Source organism: Struthio camelus, chromosome Z (genome assembly GCF_040807025.1).
Source record: "Struthio camelus isolate bStrCam1 chromosome Z, bStrCam1.hap1, whole genome shotgun sequence".
Classification (NCBI taxonomy): domain Eukaryota; kingdom Metazoa; phylum Chordata; class Aves; order Struthioniformes; family Struthionidae; genus Struthio; species Struthio camelus.
In genome coordinates, this window is record NC_090982.1 from 16,928,145 (window position 1) to 16,949,689 (window position 21,545).

The following is a 21,545-nucleotide window of genomic DNA, read 5'->3' on the forward strand; positions in this document are numbered from 1 at the left end:
TCTTATTTTATGATGCATCTTGAGGAATGCATTCCCTGCTCTGTTCGAAACTCTGCAGGCGTGAAATTCCAGGTTCTGAATGGCTGACCTGACTTCTAGAAATCATTAGGAAGTGCAAAAAGGTGGAGTGCTGTTTGCTGGGACAATTCTCATCTCCTCTTTAAATCCTGTGACATGCCTTGCTTGTTTCTATTTTTAGGTATTATTATCCTGTTTTCTCTCCTCCAGAAATAGATTGTGGCAAACCTTTGTTGATTCCACACACAGAAATGGTCTGGGACAACTCTACCACTCTGTGGAGCAGAGTGTACTATCAGTGTAAAGAAGGATATTATTTCCATGGAGACAGGAATTTTTCAGAATGCACAATAGATCGTGAGTGGGAAAATATTACATACACATGCAAAGGTAAATATTACTGTAGGATTTTTTTTTTCCTCAGCTTTAAAAAAATCCATTCTCTTCAAATGAAATCTGTGGAGCTTCACAGTAGTCTTTCTGATTTGGCTTTGCTGTAAAGAAGTTGAAAGAAAATAAATCATTTACTTCTGTTCTGGACAGATTTATTCCTTGTGCCACAAATTGCATGCACTGTCACAAATGAAAAATGTGAGTTTATTCTTTTTTTTAATCTGAGATTGAAGAAACGTCACATTTTGAGGGCCAAAGAACTGATTTATTTTTTGGCTCAAGTGCCAGTAGAATTCATAATGAAGTTTTAGTTGTGTAGGCTGATTCGAGAGACAGTGGTCTTGCTGAGGCAGAGGAGAGGGTGAGACTTGACCTATGAACTGTGCTCCTTGTGGGTTCACTCTGTAAGGAAAGAGCTCCTATTTTAGTTCATAAAATTGCACATGAGTTGCAAATTTTAGAAGTGAAAGGATTGATTTTTCCTCTGAGATACAGAACTTTTGAAAAGAACTTTATGATTGCCTTCATTAGACTATTATTTTGTCTCTGTGATGGATTTCAAATTTAATAAACTTCACAGGGATGATTGTGATTAACTACAGTAGAGTAACTGATTTATTAGTCCTAAACAGACTTTTTTTGTATATGAACATTAGTTTTGATAGTTTTTGGCAATAGATTGTGGGAAAACCCACGTACTTCCCAACACAGAGGTGTACTGGAAGACAGTTTTTCTCAATATTTTATATTTCTCAAGTAGGTAATAATGCGTTGCCGTAGCCAAAAGCAATTCCACAGCCCAAAGGGGTGGAACACCTTCTGTTATTCTTTGTAAAAGGGTCTGGGAAGTAGTACATCCAATATGCGAAGATAACAGTATGATAAAATCTTTAGCATTTTGATGTGGGATGTGCTGTTTAATCCAGTGTCAAGTTTCTATTCTGAAGGTAGGGTAAATAGAAGGCAAGAAAGCCCTTTTAAATTTACTGTTTTAGACAACGTGGTGGTACTTTTGGATGAAAAAGTCAAGGAAAAGAATGTTAACCATCCAGTGATTTATAGTGGATGGCACAGCTAGTGCATAGCACAGCTAGCTAGTCCAGCTGTCCAGCTACTCTAATTTTTATTTCAAACAGAAAGGGATTAAGGCAACAGGAGTTTCACTGCTGCCCTGGAAACCTGCCACTTTAAAAGACAATGGAGCATCAGCAAGCGAGCAGATGGTACTTAACAATACTTTATTGTGAGCCTGATTCTGTATAGTCCACTGCTGTGACAAAAAGGGCAGAGGAAAGCAAACGTTTCTTTTGTCTTCTCCCCTAATACCCAAAGTAAAATTTGTTCGTGGTTGCCATTCCAGCATAGACCCAGTTCTCTGAATTTCAGTCCGGGAGGATTTTCTTCATTGAAAATTCACCCCTGAGAAAGGAGGTCTATAATGAAGATACAGTTGTACTGTAGGTTTGGAGACAGGATGTAATGACATTTTAATAATAGCAAAAAATTGGCAGATGTTTTGGATTGTAGCTGTTGTGCTCCTAAGTATTCTTGTGTGCCCTCAGAAAGGGGTGTCATGAGATATTTCTTTAACTGTTCATCTCTCTTGTTTTTAAGTAGTGATGCTGTCTTTTGCAGGTGATAATGTTCCTCTAGCTTGTAACACCAACATGTTTTCCAGAAGGACTGGAAAAGTGCCTTTGACTTCTATCACTTCACAGACCAAATCTGTACACAAAGAGTTGGGACTTGATGCCCACCTCTTTGGTCTTGCGTGTTCAGTGTGGATATATATAAAACATATGAAATAAAATAAGCATACAGAAAAACAGTTCTTTAACTTTCATAGTGCCCTACTAAGAGTGGAACTGCAGTTGTTGGAAATCATGATTCATGTTTCATTTAAGCAATCTGCATAGCTTCTGTACTTTTTGAGTTGGTTTTGAAGCCAACATTATTGTAGAGTGCGGAAGTTAATCAGGCACGTAAGTCTTTGCAATGTCAAGGCTTCAGTCTCGAGCACCATGAAGCTTTAAAGGACCTGAACCTGCAGACTCCATTCGCTGTATTACCATGGATTTCAGAAAGAGCTTTGCCAGAGGCAGGAATGTAGACTCTAGCTTTAGCTGCTGGATCAGAAGGCAAAAAGAGCCCTTCCTCTGGAATGCCCTGGCATATGGATGAATAGGATGGAAAAACTTTACAGAAATAGCCAACTAGTTGAGGCTCATTTGAAAAAATCACAAATAGGGAATTAGTATGAAAATCCTCAGCTACTACATTTTTAATAATCATCGGAGGTCACAAATGACTTTCAAATGTTTCAGTAGTAGTGCCTTTGATATGAATGTGATCTTAAGAGTGTGTGCAATTAATCAGTAATTCCCATTAAAATGAGAGAAATTAAGGTACCACTCCAGAATAACAATTATGAAAAGGTACAGAGCACCATTTTTCTTTTTTCCTGCTGCTTTAAGGGGGAGTGAACAGCATGGAGTAAAAATCCTAATTCAAAGTAAGGAAGAAGTAAAGAAATAGCCCTGAGCACGTTCGCTTTGACAAATAATCACTTTTCTTCATTTGTCAGGCAGTGACTGCTATGAAATTCCCTTTGTTTGCATTGTATGTTGACTGAAAACTTTGTGCGTGTGAGTGTGTGTGTGTGTGTGTGTTTGTGTAATACATATCTATAAAATCTATATGTGTACATGTGCATATCTGTTAATACCTTTTATTGTAACTATTTTTAAATATAAAAAGTTACTTAACAAAGCTAGTTTTATTGAGGGATACTGATAGGATTAAGCCATCAGCAGTGAATTCTTGCAGTGGTTAACTGGATTGCAGTCTTTCTTTCCCAGTGTTTGATTTGTTTATGTAAACAAGTCACTGAAGTTACTACAACGCAGAGAACATGTCAGCAAGTAAACACCCGTTGCCTAGTCTGTTTTGATGTGCTGAATGTGTAAGTCTGGGCATCCTGCACAGCTTGTCCTGTACTTTTTTTTTTTTTTTTTTTTTGCACTGTGGAATAAGAATGTATGATTTCATTTATTTTTGTTCTAGAAATAGCTTTTTTTTTTTTTTTCCCAACCATGTATTATTTTGAGCTGTGATAGGATTCCAGGGCGAATCATAGAAGTTTTTTTTCAGATAGAGGTTGAGATGCTCTGGTGGGAATAATGTTTGCTTCAGCGAAGGTGTTTGCCTATAAAGCATTCTAGCATGCAAATGTGGAATATGAGCTAGTCTGAAACAAGGAGCTTTGTATTCCCCTTGCTGTGAGTTTAAGAGAAGCAAGTCTAACCTATGCTTTTTTCTCAGCAGTATTTATCTTACCTAGAGAGGCTGTTCTGCGTGTAGGCTCAAAATATGATATAAGGTAGTGTAAGGCTTAAGTTCTTTTTTTTTATGAGATGGAAGTGTCTATAGTGAAACCTTCCCGCTCTGTTTTGTTCTTGTTGAGGGGATTCCACAGATTTGGGGTTTTTTGAACTCATCACAGCAGCCAGAAGACCAGACAAAAGGCGAATTGTGCCTTGGCAATGAAGATGCTTGCTCTTGAATCTGCACTTGAAAATGGCGCAGTGTAGAGTATATGTCATAAAGCATTTTGAAGTTCATAAAATATATCTTTTTGAGTAGGGCAGGGAGAGGAACTGGAGGGTACTTGACAGGAAAATGTAAAATGATTTTGTTTTGTCTTTCATTGAGCTTGGCAAGAAGTGTTTGAAAGTAAAAGGTCAGGAAGGACTACCATAGAAGCCGAAGTAAAGTTTTATTTCCCTTCTAATGTGTGTGTGTGCGCACATAGTAAAAAAGACACCATGAAAGGAGGTTTGCTGCAGAATTTTATTTATTTACTCAGATATTCCTGTGCTGGCATATGCCCACCTTGTCCTTTTTTAGGCTGTGATTTTCAGGAAGACTTTACTGTGCTATTCTACCTTTGCTTTGGTGGATGTGGAACTGACTACGATGTCCACGCACATGCACACAAACGGAGAGAAAGAGAGAATTTAACCCTTGAGAACTTTGTTTCTTGAGCATGGAAGAAAAGTTTAAATGCACTGTGGTGGAAAAGGTGCTTACGAGGCTGCCTGCCCCTTGATATCGTGTGTTAACTGTAAAACTTGTATTCTTTCCCCCACCTCCCTCAAAGTTGTGAAGGAGTCAGTTCGTGCACAAAGAGGGGAGTGCCTGATGCAATTTTCTAGATTAAATAAACAATTGTTAGGGATATTTTAGAGCTTCGAAGTAGTCCCATTACTTACTGCAGCTCTCTCTTCATCCTGTTTCCATAGTCCTTCCTCCTGCACTTCCTCCTGCAGTTCATCAAGCTTCTTCTAATTTCCCAGTCCTAAACCCTAGGGATATTCTTGCAGTTGGAGGTTTTTCACAGTATCTGATCCTTCCTTCCTGTAAAAATAGGCTCTGGTCCCAACAACCACTACATATGCTGGGTTGTCTGCTTTTTACTATTCTGGTCCTCCAAATCTCTTTCTGTATGTCTGTTTTCTGCAGAGGTTGTCAGTATTCAGTGATTGTATTTGGCATCTATCGGTGTGGGTAGCTACAATATGGAGTCTGAAGAAAGGCAAACAGTTTGAATTCTATGCCATTTCATTATTCTTATCCAAAGAAAAGAAAATGTAAGTTGACATTAAAGAATAGCATCTCAGTGTTTGAATACATTTTCCATTACCATTGTTCCCTATGTTGTTAAAAATAAATTTATTAAAGAACTTTTGAAGGTAAAAATTGAAATATTGTCCCTGCAATAGATGCAAACGCTGCACAGGAGTGGAAAAAGTACATGGATATGTAAAAAGGCTTGAGGAGAAATACCATCTGACCTGTATGAAAAAGCCAATCCAAATTACTGATGAAGCATTCCAAAATTCAGGCAGTAGGGAGTAGCTGGTGATAGGCAAAAGGGAAATTTGACTTCTGTGTCCCTTTAATGCAGAGTCTGACAGCACAGCTATTTTACTGAATAGTTATGAGAGTCTTCCAAAGACTTACTGTGTCAGGTGCAGTAAGAGCTGTAGCAGGCTGCAGGCCCCTTATGCATGGCATATAAAGGAAAGGGTGATCCGTCCATCACAGTGAGAACCTGGAACTCAAACAGGAAGAACTCATTCCCACCATTGGTACACATTACATCTGGTCCTGAGCTTGAAAACAAAAATGTCCAGCAGCAAAAAGCGAAAAATCACGGCAGCTTCTGTGTCATAAACTCATATGTGCATGCTCTTAGTTTATAGCAGCTCTTATTAAAAGTAATATGAACTGTTCCCCTAAGAGTTAATTTTATGTGTTAGAATGGTTTGTTTTTCTGTGTCACGGCTGCTGTCCACAAGTAGGGTTTAGTAGCCTGTGTTACCCTCTGGAGATTTTGTTGAGATGATTATGTGGAATTTGGATATTATGATAGTGAGGAGTACCTTAAAGGCATAGAGAGAGGAAGGCGTTAGTTGTTGTTGAATCGTGTCCTAGAAAATATGTGTAACAGACCAACATAGAAGAGCACGAGGGATGAAGTGAGTGGGGGATGCTTACTAAATACATGCTGATTTAACATTGCTTCAGAGATTTCTGAAGATACAGAGTGAAGAAGAGTAGCTTGATTAGTCAGGCCAGAGAAGACACAACAGTGTGTCTGCACTGTGCGATTTAAAAGTGCCTAAGAGGAAATGAACACATTTAAAATGTGAAAAACTGTGGAAAAAATCAAAAGTCAGTCTAGGACAAACAGGACATGATCGGCTTTGCAGATGTAATTTGACTTCAGACCTAAGGCAGAGATATTTTTCATGGAACTGAGAGGGTCTAGTTACCCTCTCCTTAATTGTGAGTTGTTTTCCATTTGCTTTCACCCTACCTTCTTCTGTGTTTTGTCCCCATTCTCACTGATGGTTTGCCCTTCTAGCTAGCCAATTCTTACATTTTCACTTGCACAGTAGAGGGATGATACAGAAAGGTGATGTTTCTGTGGTGGTAATGGGTTGGCCATTTCCAAGCAACAAAGAATGGGTTAACTGTCTTTCTTCTTTCTCAGACCTCTCACTCTCCACCTAATTTTTATCCCCAGCGGCGTGTAAATAATTTATGTCAATACTTCTGAGCGTATTAGAGAAGGTGTCACTCCACTCTGTGGGCATTGATCCAAAACCCATGGTTTGGAAGGAGTAAGAACCCATCAAACAGTTAGGGTAATTATGGTCGTTGATGAAAAGGATCTGATTGGCCTGAGTTCTTGTAAATGGCTAATTTGATATGTTAAATCCAGACGTCTAGTAATCTGATAACTTCTTTAATTGCCTGGAAAAACACAGGTGGAGTTTGTATTATGAGGAGGTATTGCAATCCAACGATGATGATTCCTGATGACAAATGTCAGTCACTAATCGCAGAAACGTCTTTCAAATAGGGAGCAGATCATGAGGATTTCCAGTCCTACCTCATCTAGTACAGTCTATTCTGATACTATTGCTTTTGCACGTGATTGACATGTCTTTCCTTTGTAAATATGCTCACAACTGCATCTCTTATGTTTTTGTTTGTCTACTTCAATAGAGGAATTACTCTGCTCCTAGTTGTATCCTGGCAATATTTTTAGACCAAAGGAAGTAGTAAATCATTAGCTATCTGTCTGCTCCTTCCTGTGGCTGTCTCTGCCTCTCTCTCTGCTGTTCTTTTGTGGGCTTCCTCTGTGTAAAATTTGGGGCAGGAAGCAAAGACCTGCTGAAATTTGCAATGCTAGTTAAATGAGGGGCAGGTATGTTACTCAAATATAAAAATACTCTTACAAGCTTTCGATGCTACCCTGAAAGATAGAACTACTGAAGCTATATCTTTAACATAGGTTACATATATATCCTCAAAAGGTACTGTGCAAAAGGAGGTTGCCTGTATTCTATGAAATAAATGTCGTGAAACAGTCTGAGTAGAAGTTCTCTTTGAAATGCTGTTTCCTGTCACTTCAGTTCTCTGTCTGAATGTATAGGTAGTGCACGTTAGTAGCACGTGTTATTTGCAGCACCTCTTTTACAGTTTTCATAGGACTGAAAAGGCAAAATATACAGAAAAAGGAAGATAGTGTTTGTTTTTTTCTTTCTCCTAAGTTGCACTTACGCAAGGGTGAGAAGAACTCTGTGAGCGAATTTGCATGTGTGGATGATCTTTTAGCTACTTGCAGAAAATGAATTAACAGACTGGAGCTGTTTTTTTCTTTTTGTAAATACTGTTTTTTCATGAAAGTTCAAAAATAGTAAACAGATAAGCGCTATCTTTTTCTCTAGCTCAGATCGATGGCAGTAAATTGCCATTTTTTTCTGTCCTCTCCCTAATTTGCCTTTCTGTATTTGACTGCTCTGGATTCTTTTCCCCCTGCTGCTCTGGTCCCCACCAGTTACCATCTCGTTTTTGGAACCCTTTCCCTTGGGATGGGAAGGAGATTGGGAGGGTGACCTGGAGCCTTCTTCAGAGCTTGGCGGAGCAACATTGGCATCCAGTGGCCTTCTCCATTCATCACAAGCTGCAATTTCCGGTGCTAAAGTATAGGAAAATTGGGGCATTCCCATCTTGTTTGGGAGTCTGAATGAAAGCTGTTGATGAAAATCAGAAATGTTGAAGACCTGCTTGCCACAGTTTACTAGGACACGCTGATCACACTGAGTGCAGGCATTTATATGGCATTTTTCTTTGGGAGTTCCAAACTGTGGAAGGCGTTGACACCGTTAAATTTGGTAGGAGAACAAATGTGTCCAGAAAACCACTTCATTCTACATGAGAAAATTGATATTTCAGAGATACCTTTGTCGTCTTGCTGGATAATGTGTTTATTTTACTGGGCTTAAAGTGAAACCTAGCACTTACTGTACATTTGATAATCCAAAGAGTGTGTGTGATCAGTAAGAGTAAGGGAGGAAAAACAATCCCTTGAGAAAGCCTAGGATCTTTTTGCGGTGTTCACATGGTGTTTTGTGCTGTGCATGTTACCAATTTTGTTCCTCTCTCTTTCACTCCTACCCATTTAGAGTGGAAACTTTTGTGAAAAATTCTGCCAGCTGTTCTGTGGATATTTGGTAAACGCATGGTGGGCTTTCCCTTTGAATGTTAATATTGAATATGTGTTAGTGTGACAGAAATGATTGATATAATTACGGGAAAATATGCCTTTAGTTTGGTTCCTTCTGTCCAGGGTGGGTGCTGTCTAATTTCCTTGCCTGAGCATAGTCGCTATGTTATTATTTAGCTCTTTATTTTTCTTAATTTTGGGGGGGGGGGAGGGTGTTACTGAATCAAGTGCCTAATTTTCTTGCTGTGCAGTCCTGGAGATGAGATATTTTCTTCCTTCTTGCTATGCATTTTAATTCAGATCTCATGAATATGCAAATATTCTCCCTCTAGCTATGCTCTAATAAGTCATTTTTGCCATCCATTCTTTTACTAAAAGTGTGGCTGATTTAAAGAATACAATAACTGAACATATTTCGTGTGCTTTATGTTGGTACAGAAGTCTTACTACTGGGGAGTTTCTAGGCATTACTGTGAAGGAAACAACGAATAATGGAAACAAGAATCAAGCGTTGTTATATAATGAATTACACAGCGAATTGTAAGGAAAATTGTTTTAGAGGGGATGTAAATTATTCTCTCTTTTCATTCTTTAGTTTTGTGAAAAAGGAAGGTTTCAGCAGTGTTTCATATTTAACCGTACCTGTTTGGAACAGAGGAGGCATTTCGGAGTTGGGAGATAGAGAAAGCGATCTAGTGAGTGAGAAGTGTATTTGCTAAACATCTGGAGAGAAAGATGGCATTTGAGAAGAGGCTTCTGACGGTTTTAAAAATTCCAAAAAAAAGGAAATAGGAAAATATAGTGCTGTAAAATACATGAACAGTTAGACCTCAGTCTACCTGAAGCTGAATCTAGGATTTTTTGAGATTTATCTATGTATTTATTTTTTCAGTGACAGTTTCATGTCTGTGTGCAAGAAAGGAGCCCCCGTGAAATGATAGTGAAGTTTACTTACACAGGAGGAGAGCCCTGAGCTACACCTGCCTTTACACCGAGACGTTACACCAACTACTCAGTGCATATCACTCACGTATTTACCAAGGCTCTCGTATAAATCCCCTTCATATAAATCCCCTTCATGTTTTCAGTAGAAAGTGGTGTTCAGCTCAGTATGTCTACGAGCTTTGCTTTGTAAGGCTCTGGTCACATGGGGAATGTAATAATAAATTACTGTAGCAGAGAGAGGAGCTGCATACTTGGAAGACTAGTGAAGGCAGGAAGAGAAGCAAATGGATTCACAGTCAGGCTAAACTGTGACCAGAAGGAGATATGTTCTCAGTCATAGCAGGTTCTTTCATTATCTTATCACGTAAAAGCAACTGTTCTGTGTCAATGACAGCAGTGAGAGACTTGCCTGAGAAAAGAATGGATGAGCTGGTTTTCCTGACTGTCTTTTCTCTGCAGCATGAATTTGCTTTTAAATAATTTATAAATTAACACAGGTATGTTAAAGGCTTTGTTACTGGTTGCTGCAGCTGCAGTCACCATATGCTTAGTTTTGTGGGTTTCATTCTTTTAGTGTAGTATCTATTCCAAAAAGTATTTTCACTGTGGCTGTGCTATTTAATTATACTTATGCAATATAAATATTTATATATTTATATTTTTATAACTGTAGATTAACATATTTATGGAATAACGACAAAAGTAAAAAGTTTTTTAAAAAGCAAGCCCAGAAGAATAATGAACCAAAAGATTCATTCCGCTTCCAAAAAGCTCTCTTCTCATCTAACACAGAGGCTTTCTTAAAATGCTTTGATGCAGAGTTTGGATTCAGAGATGTCTTTTTGTTTTCGTTTGTGTTTTGGTGGCCTCTTTTTTTTTTTTTTTTACAGACCGGTCTTTTGTATGATCGAGTTTGCCTTTTTTATCTACAGTATAATGTGATTCTGTCTTCTTAAGACTCACAGATCAACTTGAAGACTTTGTAGACCACTGGATGTCATGAGATCCAGGTGCCGGTACTAAGTGAGCAGAGAGTCTAGAAGAGGTGGCAGAAATAGCGGAACTGGGGCATTTTTTCTTGCTTTTTGTTTTTGGTGATGTGAAACTGTTGTAAACACGCTTTAATGAGAGACTTTCACCAGGATTGAGAAATATCTACAGAAGGCACAGGTTTAATATACCAAGACTAGGAGGAATGTCAAAAGCAGAGCAGAATCTCTTTTCTCAGGGGTTCTGCCACCTGGATTGTCATCCGATATGGAAGAATTTAGTCTTTAACAGAGTCTATGCTATAGATCCTTGTGCAAGAAGTGCTGATATGTATGTATGCTTTGATATATAGAAACGTATCTGTGATGGAGTGACGTACGTGTGATGGAGTGAATGAGCTTGTTCCTTTGCTGTCAGGAGACTGTCATGCAGTTTTAACATCCTCTTCAAGATCTGTAAAGCCATTAGAATTAAAATTGTTCTACATTAAAATCCAAACCTGGCAAAGTATTTTGTTTTCATTATTTGTGATAGTTTATGTAATGTCAGCTCTGTGTTTAAGGACTTGGTAGTCATGAGCTCAGAAGTTTTTGCTTCACTTGGTCTTGTATTTTAATTTTAAGAACCTACACGGTCAGGTGAAAACTTCCTACCTGTCTTTTGCATGACTTGTTTTATCTTTTGCAAAGGAAACGTTTAGAGGAAAAGAAGAAATAAAGCATTACTCCAAACTTTTTAGCATTTACCTGAGAAATAGTAATGATTGTTCTTCTATGTTAATGTTTTTGCTCACAGAAGAAGAATTACTCAGTAATTTGTCCGTATTCAATGAAACCTGTTTGAAGTGGCAGAGGAAAACTGGAAGATCTGGTGCGCAGGAAACATACACGGTAAGTGAGGCAGTATTTGACACTGGGAGGAGCTTTGTCCTGGTTGATTCTAGTGAGTCAGGAGATCTATTTTGGGGGTTTGTTGGCAGCATAAGTTCTTGGCTTTTGCTTTCCAGTGAACTACTTAAAACCCTCTGTTTGGCTGGGTAAGGGAGAAAAGAAACACATACGTGTCCTAACATCAGTTGAATGGTTCAACAGCTGTTGGGGTCCAATTCCAGTGAAGCGTTTAAATGTCTACTTGAAACTAGAAGCAGCATTTTAGCACAAGCTTGTGTTTTAGTTAAATTACATCAAAGAGCTTGAGGTCACTTTGACATAGAAAAGCGTATACCACTTGTGCTCTGTCCTCATCTCTGATGTAATTATTTCAAGTAAACAGCAAATCACTTGCAGATACTGGACATAGCTTCTTTTAGAAATTAAAGGTAAGTTGAAATACTGCATCTTGCTCAAGATATTCAACCGTCTTATATTTAAACATTTTATAACTGTACCTGGAAATTGAAAGCAGCCTTTCTAACTATTTATTTTTTGCCATCTATAAGCATAAGAATAAAAGTTGAAGTATTAATTCTCGGAAACGAAAATAAACAAAAATTCAGAAACAAATTGCTTAGTCAAGGTTATCTAACTTGAAAATAATAGGCAAGAATTCCCATGCTTTGACGACACCCCGAGAAAGTATGACTTTTTTGAGCATGCCCAAATAGGGAAGAAAGAAGGGGTTTATTTAGAATTTCCAGAGGGAGGAAGCTCATATGGGAAACACATTCCAGAGTTGGGTGTTAATTTAGGAAAACAACCTGTCTTTCTGCTGTGTTATAAATAAATGCATTGTTAATTTGAGTGTTTTTATTAAGCCCCACTTAGAGGGAAAAAACAACTTCCAAATTACTGTAGCAGTTCAAAACCAGTGCTTTCCATTGTAGCCAGTGGAATCTGGCAAACTGCAGATCTCTGGTGCAATGCGCTCTGTGCGTTTGCTTGTGTCCGAATTCAGCTCGCAGCCAGACGCTTCAGAATAGTTAAAACTGAGGATGATATAGGCTTTGGTACGTGTGATAAGGTCCATAATGCAGTGTGGCCTGCTTTGAGTTCAGTTAGATAAGCTTTATTTGTCCCTTCATCTCATATGAACACAGCCTTCTGTTTCACTGTACTGAGCAAGATCAGATGGAAGCTTGGCTTTTGCTGCTGGGCGGCATTCAGTTTTGTTGCTGCTTCTATAGAGCATGGGGAGAAAAGTGGAAAAATGAACAGAAAGTAGCAAGCTGATGTAGTTTACATCCATATGCTGTAAATGAGAGAATGTTTACTTACAGCTTACTATTTGTGTTGGAGGTGTTTTTAGAGTCCTCGTCATAGGTTCCTCCAGTTTGTCGTACCAATATACAAAGAAATAATAAGCATTTTAACAGACAGAAGAAGTTAAGAATCTAGTTTATTAAGCCATCTTGATATAGCAAAACAGTTAAGACACAAGCTTATTTTTTGAGTCCAGCTGGTATTCTAAAGCAAATGTAATCCTAGAATTAACCGTAGTTCTCAAGGCTTAATTGAATTCTGGACTGTGGAGAGCCACAGCTGATTGCAAAATCTTTTTTGTTAATCCTTCCATAGTTTCACATACTGGGCCAAAGATGGGATGAGAAGACGTTCTCAGAGGTTGTGACACTTAACATCACCACAAGTGAGGATAATCCGGAGGTCTGTTTAGAGCTCAACTCTGCCACTAACTACCTGGTGAATATTACTACGACCTCTTCCACGAACATCACTGTCTCAGTTGCAGTAGCAGTTCAAACAAAAGGTAAGTTGTGTTTTGTATTGTCTGTGACTTGTAAAACAAGTTACTCTGGCGCAAAGTTCGTTGTTTAGAGTCTAGCAGACGAGATAACAAGCTGTTTCTGAAACTGTCCCACCTGTTATGCTCACTTCTCAAATGGAGCTGCCATCATCATTCCTTCTTTTCTGTAAGTAAGATGTTTTTCTTCCTGCTCAATGTATTCAACAAATCTATGAGCAAAGTTAGAGCTGTGGTGATAATTGCCCTTCAGAAGGACTTGGCAAGCTGCTCTTTCAGGGGTTGTCTTTTGACTAAGGCAGGCTTGGTGCAGTGACGTTCCGGGTTAGATGCAGGAGTTTCAGTCTGCGGCATAGTGCTTACTGGTTTCCATGCCTTGCCTTGATAATTGATTCTCTGCCTATGGCAGTGTTAGCCGTGTCTGAGCTGTTTGACACTGATTCAAGTGATGTGAGCATTGTAGATGATGTCCCTGTGTTTAGCAACGATGAGCAATGTTCTAGCAGCTTTTCAGTAATTGTAGAGAAGGTATGTTGTAAGAGCAGGATTTTGTAACGTTTTGGTTGTGGAAGCTTTAAGCTTGCCTTCTGACAAACTAATTCTAATGAGACAGGCCTGGAGGAATAATTGCCTTTGGAATCCCAAGAAATATTTTTTCACAAGTGTATTTTTCCTCAAATGCATTTGTTATTACAAATGGTTCTGCAATAACTCTATTTCCATCAGGAGGGCTAAACTTTTAGATCTTCCTGTCAATACATCCTTCCTAGGTCTGGGACAAATACATCCTTTCTTGATTCCCCAAATAGGGTGCTTGGATTTTTCCAAAAGCCATTTTGGGGGGGAAGCTGTTTATGCTTTATTTATTGTGTTTGTGCACTCAAAATGAAATGAAGTTCTGCCTTCTGCTCAGAAGAGAATGAAAATAAAACTTTTTTTTTATTTTGAGATACTCACACGCCATTATATTGAAAAAGGTGATGTTTTTGTAATGAGTTTTTCCCTTTTTTATTGTCTCTGCAGTAAAGGAAGCTTTCAACAATGTATTAATTTTTAATGACACCTGCTTGAAATGGCAGAGAAAGGTCAGGGGAGGTGCTCTGAAAGACATATATTCAGTAAGTGATAATACATATTTTGAATCTCTGACTTTTTTACCTCTCTGTTCCAATCATGTATGTGAACAAACCTGTAATTTTTCAGACACGTTTTGCCATCAGGGTTCCTCAAGCTAATTACTCCCTTTTTAATGAGAGAGATTAGCTTGCATAGCAATGTTTGAAAAAGAAATAAACCACTATGCTTTTTTCTAGTCTGTTTCTTGGTTATTTTTCCCGTTCTACTCTAATTCTGTTTTGCCTTTGTTGTCTGTACTTTTAACTTTGTCATTCCCAGGTCCCAAAGAGACCTGTTACAATTCCACAAAGTCAGTCTGCTCTGCCTTGTGGCATAGCTGCAGTCTTCTCTCATCCCAGCAGAGCATTTGTGCATGAGCTATCTCTGCCAGAGCTCTGACCACCTGCTGTTGTCTCTAATCTCCCTGTGCTGAGAGGTGCTCGGGGATTATCTAAAGACATAAGATGCATTTAAAGGAATAACAGCCTGTGGTGTGTTTAAATATAGCAAGCATTTTAGTTTTTATTAACAGACAAATGATCAGGAGAGGTCTGAATGTTAAATAAATAACTTCGTGACAACTTAGGACTTGAAGAATGAAATAATCGCACATAGAATCCAACCGAAACAAAAAAATACGTGTCTGTATTTCTGCCTAGAACCGTAGCTACCTGTAGGCAGATCCTGGGAGATATCTGGCATTCAGAACACCGTTGTCATAGCTCAAAATGACTTGATTTTGACTTGATCCTCAAGAGTCGAGCCACAGATGTGCGCATGTGAGTTCACTTTTGTGTACTTTGCACAATGAGGACGCACTGCACTGAAAGTTTTTTTAGCAGGCAAGCAAGACTTCTGGGAATTACGTTTCTAACCGAAAAGAGGATAGGCTAGGAGGAGGAGAAATGAAGAGTTAGGACAGTGTCAGGGCTAATCAACAAGAGAGACTTCACTTCATGTCAAATTTTGGAAGTATTTGAATTAGAATAGTTGTCAGCACTTTTGATGTTCTTCATGTAATGATGTATGTTTCTGCTATATCTTCTCACTTAGAGCATGACATAAATAAATGCAAGTGATGTATTAAAACATTGCAGTTTCCATGCTGTGATTTTTTTTGGTTACAGTTTCATGTGCAAGGCCGGCGTTGGTATCAGAAGGAGTTCTTTCATGAAATGACCTTCAACCTTACCACATATAAGCAGGCTCCAGAAGTTTGTTTTGATTTGCACCCAGGCACAAATTACTCTGTTAATATTTCCATGGTATCTTTGAATTTTTCACTGCTGATTTCCATGACAACGCAAATTACAGGTAGGTCCTGCTGTTTATTTTATGTATTTACAAAAGGACCCATTGGGTGCGAGAGACCCAGGTGAAACAGTATTATTGAGCTCAGTGTTGCACTGTCCGCTTTCAAAAATCTCATTCCATGCTCAAAATTCTTTATTTTCATTGTTTGTTTTGAGAGATTTCATACTGTTGACAATCCTGCTCTTGAAGGGGGAGAGTAAGGGTGAGGGGTACCATAGGTTCATTGTGTTTCAAAGTGTGGTTCTGGCACAACAAGGAAAGGATAGGAAAGGATAGTGAGATACAAGGTTAGTTTGTAAGAGAGTTGGGTTCAATTCCCACCTCTGCTGGAGACTATGTCACTTAGTTCTCAGTATCAGTTCTCTCCGCTGTGAAGTGGAGATCATAGTGCAATCATACTTCCTATGAGTATTTAGTACAACAGATATCACCAAAATCTGTGAGGATCTGTCATACAAAGAGTTCTACAAGTACCTCCGACAGTACCTTCATCAGTAATTGGCAAAGTGCAACACGTAAGAAGTGTTTCAGCAAAAATGTCACCCTAGGGAGTTTCAGTTTCAATATTTGCAAGATGTTTTTATTGCCCCAAAATGCTGTGTAAAAGTCATCCGTCATTTTTGAACTCACTTTTGTTCATAACAGTTTTGTGCCATCCCTGTATTGTCACACTGTCTGTATTAGTTTATTATTGTTATAAGATGAAGTGCAGGCTTTGGTGCTAGTATCAGTTCTTTGGGTTTGAGTAACAAATAACTGGAACAGGTAAGAAACCGAACGGGCTCTCTGAGTTTATGTAACTATGTTCAGTCGCTAGGTGGAACCAATCCTCTTCTGACTGCTTATGGAGAACTGGGGATTAAATTCTGTGGTGCTTCTTAAGTATTAGTATTACAATATTTCTGATAGTAAATCTAAGGTTTTTAAGCCTCATGAAAGGCAAAATATATCCTTTTTTTTTCTAATGGTACTGTTTAGGATACACAATGATCTGGATTATTTTTTACCCAGTTACAGTAATGATTTGGTAATTCATATTCGGAAATTTCCTAGCTGTCACTCAAAAGTGCCATGCTCATGAGGCTTGTGAAACTAATAGGCTGTCCCGGATTGCCTTGGTTGATTGAGGTAATTTTGTACTCAGAGTAAATGTGTTCCTCCTGTACTCTGTCATACTTCCTAAGCTGTGCAGGATTGCACCAGATCACTTACTCAGAAGCGCTCTAGAGAGCATTTTGCAGCAGGTATTGTGTAAAGTGGTAATTGTGACATGGCAGCTGGCGTGTTTCCTTCTCAGCTGAGTTAGTGCTTAATAAATATATGCATGCGTGGTCCCAGGAAAGGCTTTGGCATAAAAATTAGGTAATTTTGATTTTGAAAGAAACACCTTCTATACAGACCATTTTACTTCCAGTAAAAATACCAGTGCTCTTGTCGCCGTAGATTTATAGATCTCATTTCAGTATTACAAAATTATTTGTAATATTATAAAACTAGGTACTTACTTTTTGCAATGAGCAATGAAAAGTAGGTATTGCTGTGTCATTAGGAATCTTCCTGTACAGCTTGTGACACCAACACTCCCTATTGTGCTTTTTAAATCACAGTCAAAAAGTGAAAATAGGTCTTTTTGTGGCTGAAATGGAGTGAAAATGAAAAGGCAACGGAGGTCATGTTGGTTAACTCATCAGGTGTTAACCAGATTCTAGCTATTTCAGCTGGTCTTAGATGAAAAGGAAACATTTAAAATAATTCACCTGGCAATGTCCCTTTGACTTTTATTCCTTCTGTTTGGTGAGTTGCATTATCTTTATGAGCAACTTAATTTATCTAATAACTATTTTAACTTTAGAATAGGTATATAATTTCCTTCTTCTCTTTTCCAGCTATTTTGCAGTAAAGAATGCTATTAAACCAGATGGCTGTGTTTGCGGTGGGTGGAATGATCTCAGTGTGTCTACTAGCTTAAGTCTGAAAAGTATCTTCTGGTTTTGGTATTTTTCTGGCTAAAAGGTATTGTATAAATGCAAGATGTGCTTAAAGCTTAGAGGCTCCAAGGAAGTTGAGACTGACACAGATGTTTTACTGCTATTGTACTGGAAATAGCCTTGTTTATTGTATGGTTGCATGTGGCATCTCTTTGCAAATACACGCTCAGTCTGTTTGTTTCCTCAGCTGGGAATTAATTAATCCATAGTCTGTTCAGTGTCATGTCTCCTTTACTTCAACATATCGCACATATCGCTTACGTTTTGAGAGTTTGTGGTGGAGTTTCAAATGCCGTGAAGAGACATGTCCCAGACAGTTGGATGGATACTACCAAACAGATTTCATTTCCTAACAAGGATGGTCATCTCTGCAAACTATTAAGAATGTTGTAGAATACAGTAAGCTATATAATCAAACATGTACGCGCTAGTGAAAATCTTTGTTCTAAGAGGAAGATTTGTAGATACGTGTTAAGAAAGTTACTTCTAGGTTAGATATCTTGGATGAGAGGACTCATTATGTCCATAATTTTTTGTAAAGAAAAAGCCCAAGAATTTGGGACGCAGAAGCCTGCTTGTCTCCTGGCAAGTAACATCCTTTAAAAATAGTTCTGTGCTGAGCGTGTAGTTGTTTTTGCCCGTCATCTTGTGGATGGTAAATATAGTCTACCAAATGCTTTGCGGATCATTGAAATTCTGCTCCTTTCATATTTCCAGTAACAGGCTTCTCACGCAGCCTTTTATGTCTTCTTAGCTTATTTTAGACAGGCTCTCAGCACCTGTCTACTCAAGACAGGAAATTGAGTCAATTATGAAAGATGTTTAGGCTCTGATTACACTGTAGATATAAAGAGATGATAGCAAGATTGTCTTTTAAGCAAGAAGAGAGTTTGTGTCTGCTTCCAAGGGAAGGAAGGAGAGCGTCTTGTGGTTGTACTTATTCATTATTTCCATGAGGGTTACTCTGCTTGCATGTGGTTCTGCTTTTCTTTCCTTTTGGAGGAATCCTGCTCTTTGCTTTTGTAGGAATTCATGAAGGCATGGACAGCTATTGCTGATAATTTCATTACCTGTTTTCATGTACGAATTTAATTAGACTGAGTTTTATAACCACTTTCAGGTGTTTGAAAAACAAGAAATAACAGAGAAAGAGTGATCTTAAATGAAGTGGTGCAACAGCAGAGTGATGCCGAGCTGTGCTGAATGGGCACCCTTGCTGGTGACAAACAAGCAAGTGTTTTTAGGGCAAAATAGCAAGCTTGAAGATAGCTTGAACAATAGTTTTGTGCAGTTCACGAAGTACATTCTACAAGAACTTCTGGATTCCATGCAGCTCTGTCTATGAACTTTAAGATAAGGCATAAGGAAAGGATAGGAGATACTCAGCAATCAGTGTAATTCAGAATTCCTTTATGACAGTCTTGGCTTTCAAAATGACTTGCGTCTACACATGAGGGTATATGAAAGTCAGGGGTAATTTCCAAGCATAACTGGTAATTCTTGGGTGCTTGACTTGAAGACTGTGAAAAGGGCCTGATTTTTGTTTCATCAGTGATCATTTCATCAATGATCATCAGTTTCCAAAACCAAGCCTTTCTCACGGGATTCAGGTTCCTCATTCAGAATTCTGATTAATATTTAAAAATCTGGATCTGTCATCTTCCTTATTCCTGTTTGTTGCTATTTATCGTGTGCTATCACAGTATCTCCAGTTATAGAATTAGCAATTAGCATGTTCCCTCCTTAACAAAGGTAGCCGTGCAAATACCCCACTTCCTTGCCCTTCCTCCCCAAAAACCTTCAGCACTGTAAAGGGTAAATAAGCTTCAAAATCATTACTTAAAGGTGATGGAATATTCTTTTGAACACCATTGACTGATGAAGGAAAGAGGTGGTTTTTAGTGGAATAATAGACAAAATGTGTAGATTTGAGACGTAATCTGTAAAACAGAAGGGGAGAGCTCTTGGATCCAGCATCATGAAAGCAGCCCACACAGAACCACGGAAGTGTGGAGGGAGGTATGTGTATCAGCATGTTTGTTTTCTACTCCCAGCATTCTGCAATCCTCATTTCATTTTCTGCCTCTCACTGTAGGAAGCAGACAAACCCTTCAGTTACCATTTTTCAGTATATTTCTTCTGCTAATATTTTTCCAGTCACAACATCACATGCAGTTCTACAAGAAAGACTTGCTTGGGTAGATCTTGCTGAGCTGCAGGCATATTGTCAGAGTGCAGACTGGTACAAGTTATTTTCAAGGACCTTTGCCAGGATTGTGAAATGAAGGGAAGAGATCAGACTTTCAGGCTGTATTTTGGTACATAGATATGCATGTGTCATCCTCTGCCGTCTTTCCACTCCATTGTTTTATCTTTATAGAGTAGGGCTTCTGTCTAAACGTGGCTTCATTGGAGTAGTGAATTGGAAGAGAGTTACTGCATTTCACCTTAATATCCTTAAAGAGAGTAATTTCTTCAGTTGAGCCACGTTAAAATAAGGTTCAGTTTTAATCTGTTTGGTAGCTTTGCTTTGGAATAGATCTTTATGATGGATATGAAAAATAAAATTTTGGTCTTTAGGAGGTTAATTCATGTCTGCTTGTTTAATATGCAGAGTTGGGCTAGTCTTCTGTGGTTTGGAGCTGATTCCAATGAGCTAAGACATTATATGTGCAAGATAAAAAACAATTCTGGCCGCTAGAATTACTTTTTAATTATTGACTAGGGAAGGCTTACATTTTCATTACGTAAAGTAACTTGTACTGAATTCAATGCCCATTTCTCGCTACACTTCCTCCTCTTCGTTTTTGCTTGGAAGCAATGTATATTTCCACTTGGTGCTATGCTTACAATTCACCCGTATTGCCGTTTCTTACCTATTTGTATGTGCACCTTCCAGTGGGTTTGGGAAGGTTTGACCTCTGGTGCCAGTGTATCTCAGACAGTTAAAGTAGTTCCTGTGTTTCTCAGGTGCTGTTCGTTTTGTTTTAGTCCAGAACATACCTGCATACCACTTACTCTTGTGTGTGTATCCTCTCTCTCTCCTATGATCATATAAGTCATATAAGACTCACCAGCAGAGAGTCTAGAAAGTGATTTGAATTAGAGAAGTGATTTTCATTGCATAAGTGTACTCTTGTAAAGCTCTTTTTGCTCTTATTGTGCCCTGCTCTTTTCATGCACTGCATGACAGATCAAGTAGTGAAATATAATTTGTGTTTGTGTCTTGTGTGTGTGTGTGCATGTGTACATGTAAAAGATCCACAGTTGTTCCGCTAAAATGTATGATGAAAAGAATTTACACTCATCCTTGTATAAAGGGAGTTCTTTAAGGTCTGGAAAAGGAGAAAGAAACAGAGAAATATACTTTCCAGTGAGGGCCTGAAAGACTGGGCTACGGGGTGATCAAACCGCTCTTCTACTGCAACGGCGCTTCATATATTTCAACAGAGACAATCCATTAACAGTGTGCAACTTCAGAGCACTGAATTACAGAGAAGGGAATTTCTGATTTGTGTAATGGGGAAAGGGGAGTGATTAAAGCCTGAGCATAGAAATTGTTTTCATGTATGGGGGAAATAAGCTGCTGATCCTGTAAACTTTTCCATACAAACATGCATGCAGGCACTTTGCCTTTATGCAAAGGCTATTCAAAGGCATGATATTTAAGTTCACATAACTGAAATTTTCAGTTATTTTTCTGACATCCCTCATGGCAGATTTTTTTGCGTAAAATATCTGCAAAGTTGTCTTCATTCCAATCACCTCTATCATTCTATTTACAAAACACTTGATGTAGGTGATTCAGTTAATTCTGTATAGCCACTGCTTTACATGCTGACCAAAATTCTCTCCTTTTTTTTAGTCTTTTCTGTTGGTATGAACTGGAAGCTCTTTAGTACTGTTTCAGATAGTCCTTTACAAATGTATAATTATGTGTCTGTCTTTATGCTCTCCTCCAATATAGACAAATTATTATAAAGTGGAACTAGTTAGCATAATTT

The 21,545-nt window shown here is 38.4% G+C and overlaps 1 protein-coding gene across 3 annotated transcripts in view; it reads left to right on the forward strand.

The window, feature by feature from the left end:
- Positions 1-21,545, forward strand: part of SUSD1 (sushi domain containing 1) — a 50,784-nt gene that overhangs the window by 11,985 nt on the left and 17,254 nt on the right. For all 3 annotated transcript variants that reach the window (XR_011137835.1, XM_068927817.1, XM_068927816.1), the window contains exons 7-11: positions 229-408; positions 11,222-11,316; positions 12,940-13,129; positions 14,147-14,241; positions 15,367-15,553. Coding sequence is in view for 2 of the 3 variants with exons in the window: in XM_068927817.1 (XP_068783918.1) it covers positions 229-408; positions 11,222-11,316; positions 12,940-13,129; positions 14,147-14,241; positions 15,367-15,553 (747 nt within the window). In the remaining variant the exon portion in view is untranslated. The remainder of the gene's footprint in view (positions 1-228; positions 409-11,221; positions 11,317-12,939; positions 13,130-14,146; positions 14,242-15,366; positions 15,554-21,545) is intronic.